Source organism: Chiloscyllium plagiosum, chromosome 25 (assembly GCF_004010195.1).
Source record: "Chiloscyllium plagiosum isolate BGI_BamShark_2017 chromosome 25, ASM401019v2, whole genome shotgun sequence".
Classification (NCBI taxonomy): Eukaryota; Metazoa; Chordata; class Chondrichthyes; order Orectolobiformes; family Hemiscylliidae; genus Chiloscyllium; species Chiloscyllium plagiosum.
In genome coordinates this window covers 5,614,544-5,635,382 of record NC_057734.1, presented here as the reverse complement: position 1 = coordinate 5,635,382, position 20,839 = coordinate 5,614,544, and the positions used below count along the sequence as shown (strand labels likewise).

The window sequence follows — 20,839 nt, the reverse complement described above, 5'->3', positions numbered from 1 at the left end:
CCTCCTCTAGCTTATCTCTCCACGCTCCAGGCTCACTGCCTTTATTCCTGATGAAGGGCTTTTGCCCGAAACGTCGATTTCGAAGCTCCTTGGATGCCTCCTGAACTGCTGTGCTCTTCCAGCACCACTAATCCAGAATCTGGTTTCCAGCATCTGCAGTCATTGTTTTTACCTCCACACTATTACCTAGGCACACTTAACAAAACAGCAACATCAAATAAATAAAATTACAAAATTATAATCCCAGCAAATACTAAGGAACAAAAAAAAACTCAAACATCCCCCAATAATTGGATAAACTGAGTGAGTTGTAGATAAGAGTCAAAAGAACGAACCCACCCCAAGGAATGATGGAAAAAGAGAAAGAGGAGGAGAAAAAACAAAAAAGGAGGGGTGGAAGGGGGAAAGGCAGGCAAAATAAAGTCATTACCCATATGGTTCAAGTCCCACGGTCTATTTGAGAGCATCGAAGAATTTTTTTTACTTTTTCCGGTGAACCGAAGTTATACACAGATCCTCATGACTGAAGTGCAGCTTGCCAGATATCGTATAGAATGTTGAATACTTAAATCCCTCAGATGCCTTCCTCTTGCGAACCACAACCGGAGAGATCCTGGAACAACATTAGTTTGGAGCCCTTGTATACCATGGCATTGGGATCCTTCCCCAAAACTCTGGAGGCCTCCAGCAGGATTTGTTTTTCCTGTAGTGTTGAAGTTGAACTAGGACTGGGCGGGCACGCTGGTCTGACCCAGGCCTGCACATAGCAAGCCAGTGGGCCCGCTCAACCCATACCCAGCACAGCTCTGACTCCAGTTTCAACAGCTGTGGGAGCCATTGCTCCAGAGAGAAAAAAAAATATCAACAAGCTGGCCTTCCTCTTCCCGTTCAGGAAGGCCCAACCAAATATTTTTCTGACGACCTCTAAAATTGAGGTCGTTGATATGTTCTTCTAAGGCCCGGACCTGTCCCGCAGAGGATTCAGCAGCGGTCTGAGAGGCCATGGCACGTTGTTCTGCCCCTCCAACACGCAGCATGACTGAGATAGACTCCCACCTGGACCAGGTCTCTTCAATGAACATGTTGATCTTCTCTCGGAGCTTAACAAACTCAGAGATCAGGCCCGCCTCTGCAGGCAAGTCCCCCAAGGCAGCTGCAGACGTTTCTGTTGCGACGGTGGCAGGGAGGGCAGGTCCCTGCTCATTGCGAACTTCACGAAGCTTTAACTTTAGTCATTTTAAAAATGCATCAAACCTGTTAAAGTTTGATGCAGAATGACCAAAGCTGTTGGGAAAAAGCAATTTTAAAATAGTTTAGAAAGTGAAGTGAGGGTGGATACCCCACTTTGCCTGGGTCTTGGGCAGAGCTCAGCAGACTCAGACCTACTGGTTTGCCGCCATCTTGAATCTCCCACTAATTTTTTTTTAAAAAGTGGTATCTTCTGTACACACACAGAAATTTCCCCAATTTTTCTGATTCATAATGGCATGTCAGCCATTTTCAGGTAATTAAATAATTACTGGAAAATCGGAATCTCACATATACCTTCTTATAAGCACGTACCACGTTTAAGCATTGGATTTTATGACACTTTGATCAAAGGGTTACTAAATGCATCACAACTTTGCAAATAAATAAAAAAGGAAGAAAATGTTCTCATATTTTCATGGGATATGAGCATCATTGCAATGGCAGTATTTATTACTGCAAGGTTTGTAGCTCAGGTTGAGGTTTAGGGTGTAGGTTTGCTCACTGAGCTGTAGGTTTGATATCCAGACATTTCATTACCTGGCTAGGTAACATCATCAGTGGCGACCTCCAAGTGAAGCAAAGCTATTGTCTCCTGCTTTCTATTTATATGTTTGTCCTGGATGGGGTTCTTGGGGTTTGTGGTGATGTCATTTCCAGAGAATTCCTAGAGGCCTGGCACTCCAACCACAACGCCATAAACAAACACATAGATCTAGATACCATCTATCAACCCCTCAGAAAATGAACAACTCATTGAGCCCATCAAGTCCTCACCAATCCTCCAAAGAGTATACCCCCCCAAAGGCACGAAGGTCGCCACTGATGATGTTACCTAGCCAGGTAATGAAACGTCTGGATATCAAACCTACAGCTCAGTGAGCAAACTTACACCCTAAAGTATTTATCACCTTAGAGAAGGTGGTGGTGAAATCACTCCTTGAACTGTTGCAATCCAAAGTACGTAGGTGCTTTCACATGATTAATTAGAAAGTGAGTTCCAAGATTTTCATAGAAAAATAGAAGCATAAAATCCTTAAAAAGCAGAAGCAACTCATTGAGCCCATCAAGTCCTCACCAATCCTCCAAAGAGTATACCCCCCCAAAGGCACGAACCGCACCCTATCCCATGGTCAATCCAGCTAACCTGCAGAGCTTTGGACTGGAGGGGCGGGGGTAGTTGTGGAAACCAGAGCACCCAGAGGAAAAGAATGTCTGTATGGAGGTTGCACACAGTCACCCAAGGGTGGAATCGAACTTCAGTCCCTGGCACTGTTAGGCATAAGTGCTAACCACTGAGCTACCACGCCACCCATAAAATTGACCTAGCCATAGAAAAGAAATTTACTTGTGCAAATGTTCTGTATACAGTAAATATTATATGAACATTATTTTTACTACACATTCTGCACTAGCTTGTTTTTAAAAAGTAATTAGCACCTCATCCCAGTAGCTTAAGAAATGACAGACATCTGTGATAAGTAGATTTTGCCTGGCTGGCCAATCTGGATGCTGAGATTTTTGATCAGCAATAATTATTTTTGATATTACATTTGGTCTATTAAAAACGGATGAGAGGAGAAGTTTACATACCAGTTTCTCAAGCACAAGTCAATGAGGATCTTTGGCTGAGTAATAAGCCAGGTCTTGCTACATTTTAAAATCTAACTTACCTGCTGCAATGCTGAAAAGTGATAGAAAATATTAAATTGACCAATCCATTCAGCTCTAAAAGAGAATCTAGTGCTAAACTTTAAGCCCCTGCCCCTGCCCCGATCTGCCTCTCAATTAAAAACCTTCGATTTACTGAGTCTAACAATCACAAACTAAAAATAACAGTACATAAAATGTTATCACCAGATGCAAAATAACAACAATCCAAAAGAAATTAGATCAAATTAGCTATATCAAATTAGCAGGACAGGTAGATAAAGTGGTCAAGATGACATTTGGAATATTTGCCTTTATTGGCCGAGGCAGAGAGTTTAAGATGATGGAGGTGATGCTGGAAAAAGTTAAAATCTGGAACTTATTTTTAAAGATGAGTTTTTAAATACACTTATGAATACATAATACTTCAATGTTAACGTCTCTGGGGATAATATTCAAATTAGTAAATAGAATGGGGCAGTAATTTTACTTTGTGCAAATAGCATAAAATTATTAATAGCAAAATCTGCAACCTGTTTCTTGCCTCAAATTTTTATTTCCACAACGGAAATTAAAATTCAGAGATGTAAAGCAGGCCTCAATTCACCCATCACCTGTTGTGTAACATTACAATATTCCCAAATCATCTCAACATCCCAAAAAACAGAGCAAATATGAAGTGGCACTTTCCTTGGAGTGTTTTACTTCAACTGAACACTGCATAACGCATTACTTCACCCAACAAGGGTTTAAGCTTTTCAACCCATTATTATTAATGATTCCCCAATCAGTTAGGAGTGCTAAATGTCACATGACTTGCATAAGGGAACAAAGAAAATTAAGTTGTGCTTTATCATTACAGATTGAATTCTTTCAAGTTGGTTTCTTGATTTTATTTGCAGAGTCAGTCAGTCAGTCAGTCAGTCAGTCAGTCAGTCAGTCAGTCAATGAGGAAATATCATGCAACATCTAAGAGTTACACATTATTTTAAAATAAAGAGGAGACTGGAAAAAAAACACAAAAATCTGTTTCTCCTCATCCTATACTTCAGAGGAATTATATGCCCAGAAATATATTGTACATTGGCTAAGTGGAGGGGTTAGGAATGGGATGTGGGTACATAAGGTGGGCTGCTCTAAAGCTTCTATGCTTCCCATGGTCCAGTCTCTTGTAAGGGGAAGGCAGTTCAAAGGAGGAATGTCAGATGTCTTGAGGAAAGGTTGGGATAGGCAAGGCTTTTCTCTGCTGGAATTTAGCAAGGTAAGAGGTGATGGTTCTGTTCGCCGAGGTGGAATTTGCGTTGCAGATGTTTCGTCCCCTGACTAGTGACATCCTCAGTGCTTGGGAGCCTCCTGTGAAGCGCTGTGATCCTTCCTCTGGCATTTGTAGTGGTTTGAATATGCCTCTTCCGGTTGTCAGTTCCAGCTGTCCGCTGCAGTGGTCGGTATATTGGGTCCAGGTCGATGTGCTATTTGATTGAATCTGTGGATGAGTGCCATGCCTCTAGGAATTCCCTGGCTGTTCTCTGGCTTGTCCTATAATAGTAGTGTTGTCCCAGTCGAACTCATGTTGCTGGTCATCTGAGTGTGTGGCTACTTAGGATAGCTGGTCGTGTCGCTTCGTGGCTAGTTGTTCATGGATGCGGATCATTAGCTGTCTTCCTGTTTGTCCTATGTAGTGTTTTGTGCAGTCCTTGCATGGGATTTTGTACACTACATTGGTTTTGCTCATGCTGGGTATTGGGTCCTTCGTTCTGGTCAGTTGTTGTCTGAGAGTGGCTGTTGGTTTGTGTGCTGTTATGAGTCCTAGTGGTCGCAGTAGTCTGGCTGTAAGTTCAGAAATGCTCTTGATGTATGGTAACATGACTAGTCCTTTGGGTTGCAGCATGTCCTCGTTCCGTTGTCTTTCCCTTAGGCATCTGTTGATGAAATTGCAGGGGTTTCAGTTTTTGGCGAATACATTGTATAGGTGTTCTTCTTCCTCTTTTTGCAGTTCTGGTGTGCTGCAGTGTGTTGTGGCCCTTTTTGAACAGTGTCTTGATGTGTGTGTTGGGGTGGTTGCTTTCGTAGTTCAGGACTTGGTCTGTGTGTGTGTGGCTTTCCTGTATACCTTTGTGGTGAATTCTCCGTTTGGTGTTCTCTGTACCATCACATCTAGGAATGGGAGTTGGTTATCCTTTTCTTCCTCTCTAGTGAATCGGATTCCTGCGAGTGTGGCGTTGATGATCCAGTGTGTGTTCTCTATTTCTGTGTTTTTAAATTATTACAAAGGTGTCATCCACATATCTGACCCAGAGTTTGGGTTGGCTCACCCATCTCTGGACTCATAGCAGAAGCGGTAATGCAAAGATTAGAACAGTCTTACTGCAAACCGAACCCAAACAGAGTAACCAAAATGCTGTTCAGTAGTTTTCACAGCCAGACTTTTCCTCCCAAAACCCAGTCCAAACCAGTTCCATCTATCTTTCCAACAAACATTGAAATAAAGACCGTTCCTTCCGCAACTACCTCGGCAGGCCCACACCCCAACAACCCTCGCTCCCCACCACACACCCCAAGCACCTTCCCCTGCCACTACAGGAATTGCAAAATCTGCACCCACACTTCCACCCTTAACTTCGTCCAAAGCTCCAGAGGAGCCTTCCACATCCAGAGTTTCACCTGCACTTCCACACGTCATTTACAGTATCCATTGTTCCGATGCGGTCTCATCTACATTGCAAGTAGGTGTCCAGTCTCCCCAGAATGCTTCAGAGAACATCAACCCTATTGCCCTGTGGCAGAATACTTCAACATCCCCTCCTACTCTGCAGAGGACATGCAGGTCCTGGGCTTCCTCCATCACCACTCCCTACCACCCGACGCCTGGAGGAAGAACACCTTATCTCCCATCTCGGGACCCTCCAACCAATGGCACCAATGTGGATTTCACCAGTTTCCTCATTTCCCCTCCCCCCACCTTAACCCAGTTCCAACCTTCCAGCTCAGCACCGTCCTCATGACCAGTCCCATCTGTCCACCTTCCTTGCCATCTATCTGCACCACCCTCCCATCTGACCTAGCACCTTTATGCCCTCCTCCGTTCACCTACTGCACTCTCAGCTACCATCCCCCCCCCGCCCCCCCAGCACCCCCGAGGCTCCCAGCCTCATTCCTGATGAAGGGCTTTTGCCCGAAACGTTGATTCTCCTGCTCCTCGGATGCTGCCTGACCTGCTGTGCTTTTCCAGCACCATACTCTTGACTATAATCAAAGAAGATGGGTTTAAATTGTAGATGTTAAGCAGAGTAACTTGCTGTTCTAAATGTTAGGATAAATTATTAAGTATTAAGCTATAACTTGGTACCTGATATTGTCTGATATTCATAAAGTCTGTTCAGAACAACTGGGCACTTTTGAAGATCAGTGAATTTTTTAAATTTCACTACGTTGCCATATCTGTGCCTGATTTGGTCTGGCTTGCTGTCCCTGCATTGTACGACAGGACAAGTGTTACGGTCAAAAGCAATAAATCACATCCAATTACTTTTTCATGTTAACTCATTAAAGTTTGTTAGTATGCAGTGATAAATTATCTAGTTTAAAATGTTACCAACTCTGTATTCCCAGTGGAACAGAGAAGTCAGCAAAACAGATCCTAATGGAATTCCAGTAGTCACCCTTCTACAGAATAACATATAATTTGTCACTAACTTTCAGAAGTCAAACTAGCCCAGCCACATTTTTGTTTACATTTCTCTTTAAGGCAGTCTTCTGTCCTGTGTGACAATGGGTTTATGCTGTGGAAGTCAGCCAAGCAGGGCAGTCCCTGTCATATTTGCTGCTGAGGAACAGCATGGGCTGGGAAGGTGCGTCATTCACTGAGCCCTTCACTCAGCCAGCTGGGCTCATCATTTATGCTTGCTTCTTCCCATTTTGAAAAATAAATCAACTTCCAGAGGTTACAACATCAGCAAGTGTGTCCCAGCTATCAGGCGCAATGCCCGCCATCTTCACATCTCCCTTGCAAAGATCTGGATGCCCAGGAGGCTAAGAAACAGGCCCAGGTTCATCCATGCAATGAGTGGCTGAGCTAACGCAGATGCTATGGGCTTAGCAAAGAGTGTGGAATTAGCATGCTCAGGACCTCAATGTTGGTTTCCTTTCGACACAAGTGTCAAAAATTCTCTCTCTCCACATATGCTGCCAAGACCTGCCAAGGTTTTCTGTTTTCTGTTAATACCAAAACACATGAATTTGATTTCCTTTTAGAATATGTCTCAAACTACAAAAAAAAGATAGACCCACATCGGTGTAGCACCTTTCACAATCTCAAATTTTCCCTTAAATAGCATTGATGAAAACCAACCATAGTGTCCAACATGAACCATAAAAAGACAAAAATTAGGGTACATTAAAGCATTTTCAACTGGAAGCAATATTGTTCAGTTGAGATAACAAGAAAACTAAACTCCCCAACGTGAATAGAAAGTACATCGCTATGACAAGTGATGCTTGAAAACTGGAAACCCACATCAAAAAGCTTTTATTGGTCTCAATAGAGGATCTGCACTTGGTGAAATGCTTCTCCAGATTTGACATCATCTTTCAAACACTGAAAATAAAGAGCAAATTAAAGCAACAAGCACAGTGGAACAAAGACAATATTGCCCATATTGGCAACAATTTGGTTCATGCCAGTGTTAGTACTAGTTTCATTAAACAACAGGGTCAAAGACATTTTACAGACAGTAAACTTTGAATCTTTGGGACACTAATACAAATTTAGTGTCTGAAGTCTAAAGAAATTCTACTGATTATCAAAGCTGCAATAACTTCACGCTCAATTCATTCTGAAGCCACTAAGTGAAAATGTAACAATTTTATATTTTGCAGAAGAGTTTGCATCCCAAGTGCACCTGCAGCACAATTTTATATCATATTAGCTCTCAGGCTGCGGGCAACCATGCTCCTCACTGACTGCACAAGTGCTGAATGAGGGCCTTACTTTTGAATGCTGCAGCCTTCACGGTTTCGGCGTCTCTTTGATGTTTCTGGGTCAAGAATTAGAAAACAAAAGGCCTTACAATGCTTTAGCAATGCAGATTGAATCACTGAAAGACACAAGGAGGCTACCTCTTCTTCAAATCACTAAGTCTGGTTCCTAATTATTGTACTCTTAGCTGTACTGCAACCTCTGCAGGAACTTGCCAAAACACCACACCCCCTTTATCTGTCAATATGTATTTACAGCAACAGGACATTTGAAAGATGGGCACCTAAAGAAGAAATGATCAGTGCTTTGGAACCCTTCCCCGGCAAGAAGAGAAAATGTGCAAGCAAATTAAAAAATAAACACCAAACTATTATAGCAATGTAAAATTCTGATTTTGAAATATAGACAAGGATTCAAACTATTTCTGAACATGTACAAGTGATAAATCTGGCCAACTGTCAAAAATGGAAACCAATGAATGAGGTCGTGCAACACAAAAGCAATAATGATATCACATTTCTTACCTTACTTAAATGTAACTAAATATCTTCTCAAAACAGACAGGTCAAACTAATTTCAACCAAACATCTGCTGAGATCATGTCTGCTCTAAGAGTGCAATAAATAACACCAGAATCATCATCAGTGTTTGGCCAAGTACATAAGTGTTACACACAAGCTGTAGATCTGCAGAAAGGAAACCAGTTTGCTCATCGCACTAACTTTATGTGCACTAATTTTTTTTTTAAATTACAGATGAATCTTCAGTTACCAACCTGAAATATAAGAGTAGAAAATCCTAAAAAAAATGTTTAAGTGTATAAGGCACATTGGAGCTCTAACATGGAGTGATAAACATATTTTAGTGCTTGTGATTTACTAAGATAGATACCCAGGTGTCAGCTACTGTTTGCACAGATTTAGAAGATAAGGTATATTATCTCCATCACCAAGATGATCTAGTACCACCTCTGTAACATCATCCATCTCTACTTCAATTAGCCGATACACTGATCCATGCCTTTGCCATTTTCAGACTTGATTATTCATTTGATCTCTTGGTTGGCACCCAAGAATGAAAACTTTTACTATTTACATGCCAATAGGAAATTCAAAAGGGTAATAGAGGATCTGTAAAATTAATACTTTGGTAATATCATCTTTGCTGAAGATAGAGGCAGTAAAAGAGGAAGTAAGAACAGAAATCACTGGAGAAAGTCACCAAGTCTGGTAGGGCTGAACATATGCCCTTCCTGAAGAAGGGCATATGCCCGAAACGTCGATTCTCCTGTTCCCTGGATGCTGCCTGACCTGCTGCGCTTTTCCAGCAACACATTTTCAGCTCTGATCTCCAGCATCTGCAGACCTCACTTTCTCCTGAACAGTAGTATCAGACTTAAAACTTTTGCTCTCTCCACAGATACTGTCATCTTCAGTACGTTTTTTTTGTTTTAAATTTCAGATGATTGAGCATCCACAGTGTTTTGCTTTTATTTAGGTGAAAGAGGGCGCTGTTGATGACGTTGAATGGGCTAAAAGTTGATAAAGGAGATTTAGAAAGATTGCCTGTCCTTAAAGTATTTAAATTCCTATGCAGAGATAGAATGCTATTGAACTGCTCTGGGAAGCCAAGGAAGGCAGAAATTGCGGAAGCACTGGCCAAAATATTTTCAATTCTCCTTAGAAGAATAACAGGAAGGTACTGAAGAACTGTAAGTGTTCATTCTTGTTCATGAAAAGAATGCAAAGATAACTGCAGCAACTACAGGGTAGCCTGTTTATTCTGTTTCCGAAACTCTGTCACAACTTCAGAAAGCTTAAGTCACTTTCACAACAAAAGCCATCATAAGATTTGCCCTGAACAAATCTATCAAAAAAAGCTAAATAAGGTTTGTTTAATATACAAAAAGAACATATGGAGCCCAGAGAATAAAAAAAAAGTGGAACAGATAAAATTGACTGAAAAGAAAAAGGGTAAGATATTCAGTAGTGTTCCCCATAGGTTAGTACCTGTACCAATTTTATTTAAATGTAGTGTGGAGAAAATGGTAGTTTCAAAATTTACATTTACCACAACATTTGGATGCACAGTGAATTCTCAAGGACAATGACTAACTTCAAAAGTTCATAGGCAAATATGTAGCAGATTAAATTTAATGCAGAAATGCAAACGGATATATTTCAGTATGTTGAATGAGGACAGGCAATATGATACCAAGATTCAATTCTAAAAGTTACAGGAATTAAAAAAAAAACCTAGAGGCAGACATAAATCACTGAAGGTGACAGAGCAAATTGAAAAAAAATGGTTAAAGAGGCATATGAGATTCTACGTTTATAAATGGAGAAAGAAAGATTACAAGAACAAGGTACTACATAAACAGTGATGCAACCTCAACTGGAATGTTTAATCCAATTCTGAATATTACAATTTAAGAAGGATGTTAAGACAACAGAGGGGGCAGAAATTATTTGTGAGAATGGTTTCATTGTGAGAATGAGTGACTTAAGTTACACGAATGGATTGGAGAAGCTGGAGTTGTTCTTCTTATAGAAGAGACTGTTGAAGTTAATTTAATCATGAATTTCAAAATCATGACGAGTTCAGACATAAACAATACACAGAAACTGTTCTCATTAGTAGAAGGTATGAGAAACAGAGGACACCAATCTAAAAAGTGATTGGGAAAAATAACTAAAAGCAACATGCAAACCACTCTGTAAAAATAGCTTATGATCTGAAATGCACCACCTGAAAGCATGGTAGTGGCAGATTCAATCTTCGCTTTCAAAAGGAGAATTCAATAAGCAACTAAAGACAGAAAACATTTCAGCACTACAGAGAAAAAGGTCAGGAAATGGGCTTAGCTAAAATTACTCAGAGAACTCACACAAATTCAATGGTCCAAAGACTTGTAAAGATGCAGCCACAGTCAAATTCAGTTGACCGTGGCTTGCAAGTGCTTCCTAACCAAAAAAAATCCAGCAGGCCTCAAGAATGCCTGACATGAGAGACTAGAGCATTCAGTGAGGGCACAACATTGATTATCCTGCGATCAATGGTGTTCACTTGCAAGATGGAACTGCTGAAATGCAAAATGAGATTTATAAACAATTGTTAAAACTGGCAGGACATCTTCTGGCAAGCAGAAACTGACTGAGAAGTGGAAAACGTGGAAACCACAAGAAAACTCAGCACTGTCATATCAACAGAAATGGAAGTCAGGAGGAAATTGTTGTCTATTTGCTTTGAAATGTAGTCCATGGGATTAACGAGCACCATCCCACTCTGAAGAAACATTCCATCATGACCACTGAAGCTCACATAAGACAATTGGAGCTCACCTTTATGATCATGCATGAAAACAGATGACAGAAGTAACTGACTACATTCAATTATGGATTGATCACCTATATTCTAAGCGTAGGGAAATTCAACCACACTTTTGTAACTTACATACCCTATGCACAGTTAGTAGTCAATTTTATCATTCTAAAGGAAAAGGACTGGGTGCAAAATTTACCTTAGAATAGTTACAGCAAAAAAAAACTATGATGCTTTATTTAGAAAAACAAATTATTATACAAGCTTCTTTTTCAAGAAATATTACAGTGACAAAACTGAATAAGATTAAACAATAGCAGTACTGGAGAAAAGAAATGCACAAATACTAACTCTCAACCATAATAAAAAGGGAAAATATATTATCTAAAGGCCTTTCCACTGCAACGTTGAAACCACACTATATCAGTGTACATTTTTATGCATCCCACCAAATATCAACAACTTCCACATTTATGGGGTTCAGGACAACAGCATAAAAAACAAGGAACATTGTATGCAGAGACTTCACTGATCCACTGCTTTAAAAATGTGCCTTTTTCTATGCATTTACCTTTTAGCCAAAAGAGTTACAAGTCCCAAGTCTACACTATATTTTGGCTCACCCTCAATTCTGTACTGGATTAATACTAACTTCAGCAACTTGGAGTTATATCACACTTTGATGTGACAAAATATCCCACAGCACTTTGCAAAGGAATTAAATCAAAAGAAAACACTAAATCACAAAGTGTTAGCAGCACAGATGATGAAAAGCCTGGTTAAAAAGAGTATTGTAAAGTAGGAAAGTAAGGTAGAGAGGCAGAGGGGTTGAGGGAGTAAACCCCATAAGCTTTGGGTCTCAGCAGCTGATAACATGACTAAAAGTGGAGAAATTAAATCCTGGAATGCTCAAGAGGATGGAATTAGAGAAACACAGCTATCTCAGAGTTAGGAGGAAATTCATGGAATAGAGAGGGGTGAGGCTACAAAAAAAGTCTCAAAAACAAAGATGAGAATTGAGAATTAAGCAGGAGTCAATGTACATCAGAACACAGGTGAACAAGATTTGATGCAAGTTAGAACAAGGCCAGAGTTCTGGATGACCCCAAGTTTTACTTAAATGTAGAAAATGGGAGCACATTGGAATAGTCAAGTCTGGAGGTAAAGGAATGCATGAAGAATTCAGGAGCAAAACTAAGGCAGGAGTGAAATCAGACAATGTTACAAGTGAAAATAGATGGTCTTACTGACAGCATTACTGTGGTTGAAAGCCCAAACATGGCACAAAAGGTTGTGAACAGTCTTGTACAATCTCAGCAAGTGCCAAGGAGAGGACATGGTCAGTAACCAATAGCTTTAGTCTAATATCTAAAATTTGGAAACACATTTTAAAAATTATTTTTGGATTGTGGACCAAAATGTGGAAAGAAAACATTGCTTTAAAACTCTGGAATGGAAAGTTACTAGAACTCACTGAATTGCAATTACACGGAGCCTTGTTCAAACAGAAATGCTGGACTCATCTGCACTGTGGCAGTGTTCAGGATAGTATCATCCATAGGCAAACTGCTGATTGAAAAACCAATTAGAACCAGTTGTAGGAATAAGGAGTCATCGGCATGACAACACTGGCTGCTGGTCAGGTTGACAACGTGTCAATAATGCAAATGATATTGCATTGCGGCTCAGTGGTAGTGACCCTATCTCTGAACTGGAGGGAGAGGGGGGGTGTATTAAAGCTTCAACCTGCTCCACAGGAGTCATAACATCTCTGAACAGATTGATGAGAAAATATCTACAGATGGTAACAGTGAGGGATAGTATGAGAAATAGGATGGGGCCAAGGATAGGTAACATCTGGCAGTGGGAAGACAAGCCAGTGATGGAGATCCGTTAGCTACAATGATGATGGAACCAGGTGAGTGCACTCCCACCCAGTTGGACAGACAGCAGAGAGGCAATGGATGAGGATAGCACAATCAACTGTATAAAAAACTGCAGACAGGTCAAAAAGGATTAGGTGAGATAGTCTACCTTTTTCAGTCTTGTAGGATGTTATTTGTAAATTTATTAGGAGCCACCATAATATTGTGACAGGGCAAGAAATCTAATTTTAAGGTTTCAAACTTGGAGTGAAAAGATGGACAAAGATTTTGGGAGGTGGCAAAACCTTCAAAGATTTGAGGGTAGAGATCTTGGATCTTGGGCTATATCCAATAGTTCACATGCTGACAGGTACAGTTAAAAAGGAGAAGAACTAAGTATACCGTTGAGTCCCCATTATGGAGGGCCAAAATCTTGGATACATGTTTTATAGTGGTGTACCACAAAGGGAATAGAAATTAGATGTTACATAAAATCGATCAACCACAAATCACAGCTGCCTAAGAGATTTTGGCCAATCTTGCACATGAATTACAAGGTTAACATAGAAGTACAGCCAGCAATTAAGACAACAAATAGTATGTTAACCTTTATTGCAAGGGACTGGAGGACAAGATTTGCTGCAAAAACTGCATACAGTTTGGTCTCCTTACCCAAGAAAAGGATATACAAGCCCTTGAGAAGATGCAATGGAGGTTCACGCAATGGACACCTGAAATGAGAGGCCTGTCCTAAGGGGCCAGATCAAGTACTATGGCCCTATACTCTTTGGAAGGGGCTTTATGGTGCAGTAGAAGTGTCCACTCCAGAAGTGCGTAACAGCATCGCTTGGATTATAAAATATAGAACATAGATACTCTATCTTCTCATAGGACTTGACAGAATAGTTGCTGGGAGGACTTGTTTCAGCATATGGTAAGTTTAAAACCTGGATATAATATTTAGTTTTAGGGGTTACCTATTTAGAAAGGAGTTGAAGCACAATTTCTTCACTCAGATTCTGAAGCTTTGGAATTTTCTATGCCAGAAATAGATGCCCAGTTGATCAGTGTATTCAAGATGGACTGACTTTTTTTAGACACAAAGGGAATCAAGGGATCTAAAAGATTGGTCAAGAACATAGAATAGCTATCAATCATTTTGTTGAATAGTAGAGCAGTTTGGAGGGATCAAAACTTAACAAAACGAAAAACAACTGCAAGGTTATGTTCTAACAAATGCATTTTAAAAGATTTAATATAATTTTCATAATCCTTTACATTGAACATATTTGAGCTGTATTGTAACTACACTCAATTATGAAAATTAAAATAAATTCGACAAATCACACTGAACAATTCAACATCCTCCAAACAAGGTTCTCCTGTTACATTTCATGAACCCTCACCTAACTAAATATCTCTGTAGTTAATGAGATGTACAGCAATTGGTACTGCCCGTTCTTCACATTTGCTGCGTTGTACACTGGACAGTTTATCAAGCGTCCTTTACCCTACAAGGAATGCAAATATTTCTGTATCATCCAGCAATGGGATTGCCAGCTGCGTCTGTAGAAGTACATATTCCTGCACTTCAACTCAAAATCAGGGTACTACCGACCACAATCTCTCAAGGAGGCGATAAACGTGGCCGTCAGCTAAATTGCTGCGCACAATGCTGCACTTTGAAAACCTACCTCCCGTGAGCTAATGTAAAGTCTTTTACACAGTACGCTGCTCGGAACACTTAAAATGCCAGGAATTGCAGGCACCATCAAAATTCATCCTGTCAACTTACACTGTACATCTTTCACAATCTACATAAAATATTGATGGAGACAGAAATAATCTCCCAGTTTCCGAACAGAAATGTATTGCAGTGGAATTACTTCCAACAGCGAAAGGGCAAACGAATCCTTTTCCTGTCACATTTACTAACTCGAGCAGTTCCATGCAAGATACGTTACTAGAGCACTGCATATGGAGGCTCCAAATCGAGTACACGACGACGAAAAATGTCTGGTCAGATCTGCAATCTAATTGAAATATTTTCTAAAGTAAAAGAGCAAATGTCTAAGATCTGAAATTTAAAACCGGAATAACACAAGCATCTCAAGAGAGTAAAAAGTTCGGTAATTGATCTTTGGTCAAACTGGAAATTGAAAGCTAAGTCAGCCACGTTGTAACACACAACAGCAAGAGAAGCTGAAGAACCCCAGCGCACGGGAAGCGAGTAATTCGGCGGGGGGGGGAACAAGTTGTATTAATATATTTGGCAGATATGTATTTAATATGAGAAAAGGCACAACGGTGACCGCGAACAGATTAGAAAACAGAAAACAAACGTTAAAAAAAAACAGTACATTCCCCTCTCCCCAAGGCAGCCATTGCTGAATGAGGAGAGTAATGGATGAAACTGAAGCGGTAAAAAAAAAGAGAATCTACCTGCAAAGTCTGCAATCCGAAATAAAACAGAACACGCCTCGCCATCTCAAAAGCAAATGCAGATAGGTACGGTTCCCTTTCAGGCTAATCAGCACGATAAACTGGAAGCCCTTTTTGCAGAACTCAAAGCAATAATGTAGAATGTTGGCTTCGTCATTATACTATATCTTTTAAACAAGTCAGTTTGTAGAGCAACTTTATTTTAACAAATGCAATTACGTTTATGTTGGGTTGATATCTGCTGCGGAGTTTAATGTCGTCGGCTAACTTAGTTTTCAGCCAGATATAGACGGTGGCTTCAGATTTAGTTTAGAATGGTTCTTAGCACCGATCCTTAAACGTTTAAGACATTGAACAAAGCAAAAAGGATCTTGTAAACAACAAAATAAATCAACAAGTTTTCAGTCTTATTTTCAAATTTCACGATGAAACACAAAGCACCATAACAGGTCGTTTTCATTTTGTTTTACACCCTCCAACACATTTTGCCCGCAGCAGCTTTCGACATGAAAATTCGCGTTTCTCGTCTTTATTATCTCCCAGTATGTGCCATTTGACCAGTCATATTACCAAGGATTTGAAACCTGAGAGAAACATGGGACAATTCGCAGTTAATGATGGACTAAGTCTTTCAGCTATAGTGTTAGATTACTTGTGTATCTGCACATAGTCATACATACGTTGCACACAGATTCACTTACAGACATGGAATAGATTACAACGCACATTGAAAAGTAGAATACAATTTACACTGCATCGCGCTCATTCGTGATTATCTCACATTGCACCGTACATGTATATCAATCGGGTAGAGCAGCAGATCGTGGAAATGGAGCAGATGGCCAAGCAGCACTGTCGGGCCTGCAGCTCCTGTCAAACTAATCGCCGAACAAACGAACACAAATCAATGCAAACCCACCCAGCTTGTACAATCCCCAGCCACAGGGAATATTCCCCTCTTTACTTACGTGAAGACGAAGAATAAGGTGGTAGCACCAACAAGCAAAGCGGCGGCTGTCGACACCGGTATGTATTTGGTGGGTTTAAATTTCTTTCCACTGGGCATCCTGTAATTTCCACATAGTCTCGACAGCAACAGAGTGAGGGGCTGAGCCGCGCGCGCAACGACAACAACAACAACAACAAATATGAAATAAAATAAAAACGATTAAATGGAACCACCTGGCCGCCAACAAGCACACAGACCGAGCTTAACGACGAGGCTTGCCGGCCGAGCGGAGGAGGCCTGAGGGCCGGGGCCGAGGCCGGGAGGTGGGGGGTGGGGGAAGCGGGCGGGAGGCAGGAGAGAAAAAAAATTCACCCCCACCCCCCCTCTCCTTAGTAACCGCTTCAGATGGACAGCGAGGGGGCGGGGCACTGCCGTCGTCAGGATACGACCCAGCGCCGGAACATACCGAACATCCTGATTGGACATTCATTTCCCCACCGTTAATAACGGACAACTCCGCCCCATCCCTGGAAAACCCAGCGCGTCACCACGGGGAAACCTATCCATTAAAACCCCGCCCCCTATTCCTGGTAACTCCGCCCGCTTCCCGGAAAAATCCGACAGCTGGGGAGACACGCCCACCCATTTCGGGTCGAATCCGCCACCGTCTTCTCAAACCACGCCCCAGTCCCTGAAAACCCCGCCCCAATATCTGGAAACCCTGCCGCACCTTCAATCAAAACTCCGCCCCCTAGAAGCACCGCCGTCACACACACTAAACAAACGCCCCCTCGCCAAGCCCCTCCCCGTCCCCTTACACGAAACCATGTCCCATTCTGATTGGCTACGTCGGCAGAGAACACTCCGTTCACTCGCGTCACAAACTCGATCTGAGTATGAGATTTAGTGAGTGTGGAACTGAGACTGCGACCTCGTGTGAGTGAGACGTGGGATGAGTGTGAGTCTGAGATTGGGGCTGAGTGTGAGTCTGAGATTGGATCTGAGTGTGAGTGAGATAGGGACTGAGTTTGAGTCTGAGATTAGGGCTGAGTGTGAGAATGAGATGGGGACTGAGTGTGAGTCTGAGATTGGAGCAGTGTGTGAGATAGTCTGAGATTAGGGCTGAGTGTGAGATTTAGTGAGTGTGCAACTGAGACTGCGACCTAGTGTGAGTGAGACGTGGGATGAGTGTGAGTCTGAGATTGGGGCTGAGTGTGAGTGAGATAGGGACTGAGTTTGAGTCTGAGATTGGATTTGAGTGTGTGAGATAGGGACTGAGTTTGAGTCTGAGATTAGGGCTGAGTGTGAGAATGAGATGGGGACTGAGTGTGAGTCTGAGATTGGAGCTGAGTGTGAGTGAGATGGGTACTGAGTGTGAGTCTGAGATTGGGGCTGAGTTTGAGAATGAAGTCAGGGATTAATGTGAGTCTAAGGTTAGGACTGAGTGTGAAAGTGAGATTGAGGCTAAGTGTGAACGTGCAATGCAGTCCTCATCATGGTCACTAAACGAGCATGCCTGCCCACATTCCCACCCACCCCAACCATCCCACCTGCTTCTCTGCATAGCCATGCAATTCACTTTCCATGACCTCAGTGTCCAAATCCCATGCAGAAGTTTTACTGCATGTATATAGTTGTCATGGATGTTGACAGACAGGAAGCAGATAGTTGGAGTAAATGGGTCCTTTTCAAGATTTGGAGATGCGGTGTTGGACTGGGGTGTGCAAAGTTAAAAATCACACAACACCAGGTTATAGTCCAACAAGTTTAATTGGAAGCACACTAACTTTCGGAGTGACGCTATCACCTGATGAAGGAGCATCGCTCTGAAAGCTAGGGCCCTTTTCAAAGTAGCAAGCAGTGATGAATAGTATACTGCAGGGTTCAGTGCTGGGACCCCAGATGTTCACAACATACATTCATGGTTTGACAAATGAATTAATATCTCCAAATTTGTGTAGACACTAAGCTGGGTAGCCATGATGTGGAACAACCGGTGTTGGACTGGGGTGGACAAAGTTAAAAATCATCCAGGAGAAAGTGAGGACTGCAGATGCTGGAAATCAGAGCTGAAAAATGTGTTGCTGGAAAAGCGCAGCAGGTCAGGCAGCATCAAAGGAGCAAGAGAATCGACGTTTCGGGCATAAGCCCTTCTTCAGGACCCAAAACATCGATTCTCCTGCTCCTTTGATGCTGCCTGACCTGCTGCGCTTTTCCAGCAACACATTTTTCAGCAAAGGTAAAAATCACACAACACCAGGCTATAGTCCAACAGGTTTATTTGGAAACACTAGCTTTTGGAGCGCCGCTCCTTCATCACGTAGCTGTGGAACAGGATCATTAGACACAGAATTTATAGCAAAAGATTACACTATCAAGCAACTGAAATGATTATATTGAACAAACCTGTTGTCTTCCAGCTTTTAAAATGGGTTGCAGGTTTCAGTTCACTAATATGTAAATTCCAGAATGTTTTTCAAGTCACATTCTCAAGATAACTTAAGGTTTTATAAAAAAAAGGTGACATCTCAGCTCAGACAATGCATTAAAGGTGTGAGGTTAGAGTCTGTCTGTATCCCAATCTTGAGTCAAACTGGTTCTATTTCCAAAGTAAGAATTTATAAAATATTACATGGATTAACTGCATTGACTGCCTGCAGAATGTGTGCTTTTTGAGCAAAATAGAATGTATCTGCAAATATAATTCTGCAAATGCAAATTCACCCTATTGACTTATGTGTGTGTACGTACATGAGAGAGACAGAATGGAAGTGTGCATGTGAGAGTGTGAGTGTGAGGAGAGTGATTGCATGTGTGCATGCTTGGTAAAGTGTGTGTATGAATGTGATGGAGTATAAGCCTGTGAGAGGTTGTGTGCATTGGTGTGAGTGTGGGGGGTGGTGTGTGTGTGTGTGTATCAGACAGAGCATGTGTATGAGTGTCTGTGTGAGTATGTATGTAAGAGAGTGTGTATGTATGCTTGTGTATGTATGTGCAAGAGAGTGTATAGTGTAGTGTGGTCACCTGTAATGTGACATGAACCCAAGATCTCGGTTGAGGCCATCCTCATGGATACTGAACTTGGCTATCAGCGTCTGCTCGGACACTACGTTGTTGCATATCCCGAAGTCTGCCTTGAAGGACGGTCACCTGTAGATCTGAAGCCAAATGTCCCTGACCGCTGAAGTGTTCCCTCCCGGCATTAAGTTAAATGTTAAACTGACCATAACTGTGCAATCCTTTTATTATTTGATTATATGATTTTTATATTTATTCGGATTGTCATCACAATTTAGCACCATGAAGATTTTTAAACTTAAACAAAATTATTGCCTGTAAAACATTTCAGCACAATCATGAGATTATAAAATAAGCTATACAAATGCTAGTTTTTCATTTACAAAGCATGGCCACATATGGTCCCTGCAAAAACAGCATATTTGATTAATTATCATCATTATTTGTCATCATAAAAAAGGTAAAAATGAAAAAGATATTTTGCAACCACAACAACTTATATTTATAAAGTGTCTTAAGCCTAATAACGTCCCAAAGTGCTTCACAGGAACATTACAAAACAAAATATAACAGTCACAAAACAAGATGTCAATTCAGATTAATAAAATCTTGAATAAAGAGGTAGGTTTTAAGTGTCTTTAAGGAGAAAAGCAAAATAGAAAGCAAAGAGGATTTACTAGTGCCTAGGGTCCAATCAGATGAAGGTATAGCCACCCAACAGTGTTGGAGCAATTAAAATCAGGGATGTTTAAGCTCTGCATGCCCTCTAATAATTCTTCTCACTGCTTTACAGACAAGGTCTGGATGAAGCAGCAGCTTCTGGAATCAGAAATCAATACATCAACGCACTAATCGGCTATGCATGGACCCTCTGAGCAGCTGTTGAGAGGGAACATAATGCAAAGAGATCATGATTGATAAACACAGATATCTTGGGAGGGTTGTGAGGCTGGAGGAATTTTCAGAGAAAGGGACGACAAGGCTACTAAAAGATTTGAGACCAAAGGTGAGATATTTAAAATCCAGGTCATGACCAGGATCCTGTGTAGGTCATCGTACACTGTGTCAATAAGGGACAGGGCTTGGCAGCAGAGTTTTTGATGAACTCATGTTTATGCAGATTAAAATGTGGGAGACCAGCCTTGGAATGGTTGAGTCTACACTATCAAGGGCATGAATGAGAGTTTCAGCAGAGATAAACTGTCAATGTTAGGCAGTCTTAATGAGGGCCAAAATATGACTGAAAGCACATCACATGGTCAAATGTGGCATGTTCAAGATCAGACTGTTGCCAGAGAATGGATAGAATCAGTAGGTAGGGAACAGATCTTGGAGGAGAAAGTGAGGTCTGCAGATGCTGGAGATCAG

The 20,839-nt window shown here is 41.4% G+C and overlaps 1 protein-coding gene across 1 annotated transcript in view; it reads right to left on the bottom strand.

Annotated features, from left to right (window-relative positions):
- Positions 1-16,987, bottom strand: part of zdhhc8b (zinc finger DHHC-type palmitoyltransferase 8b) — a 222,144-nt gene extending 205,157 nt beyond the window's left edge. Inside the window, exon 1 of the mRNA XM_043715429.1 lies at positions 16,473-16,987. Coding sequence (XP_043571364.1) covers positions 16,473-16,570 — 98 coding nt within the window. The 5' untranslated portion in view covers positions 16,571-16,987. The remainder of the gene's footprint in view (positions 1-16,472) is intronic.
- Positions 16,988-20,839: the final 3,852 nt, after the last annotated feature.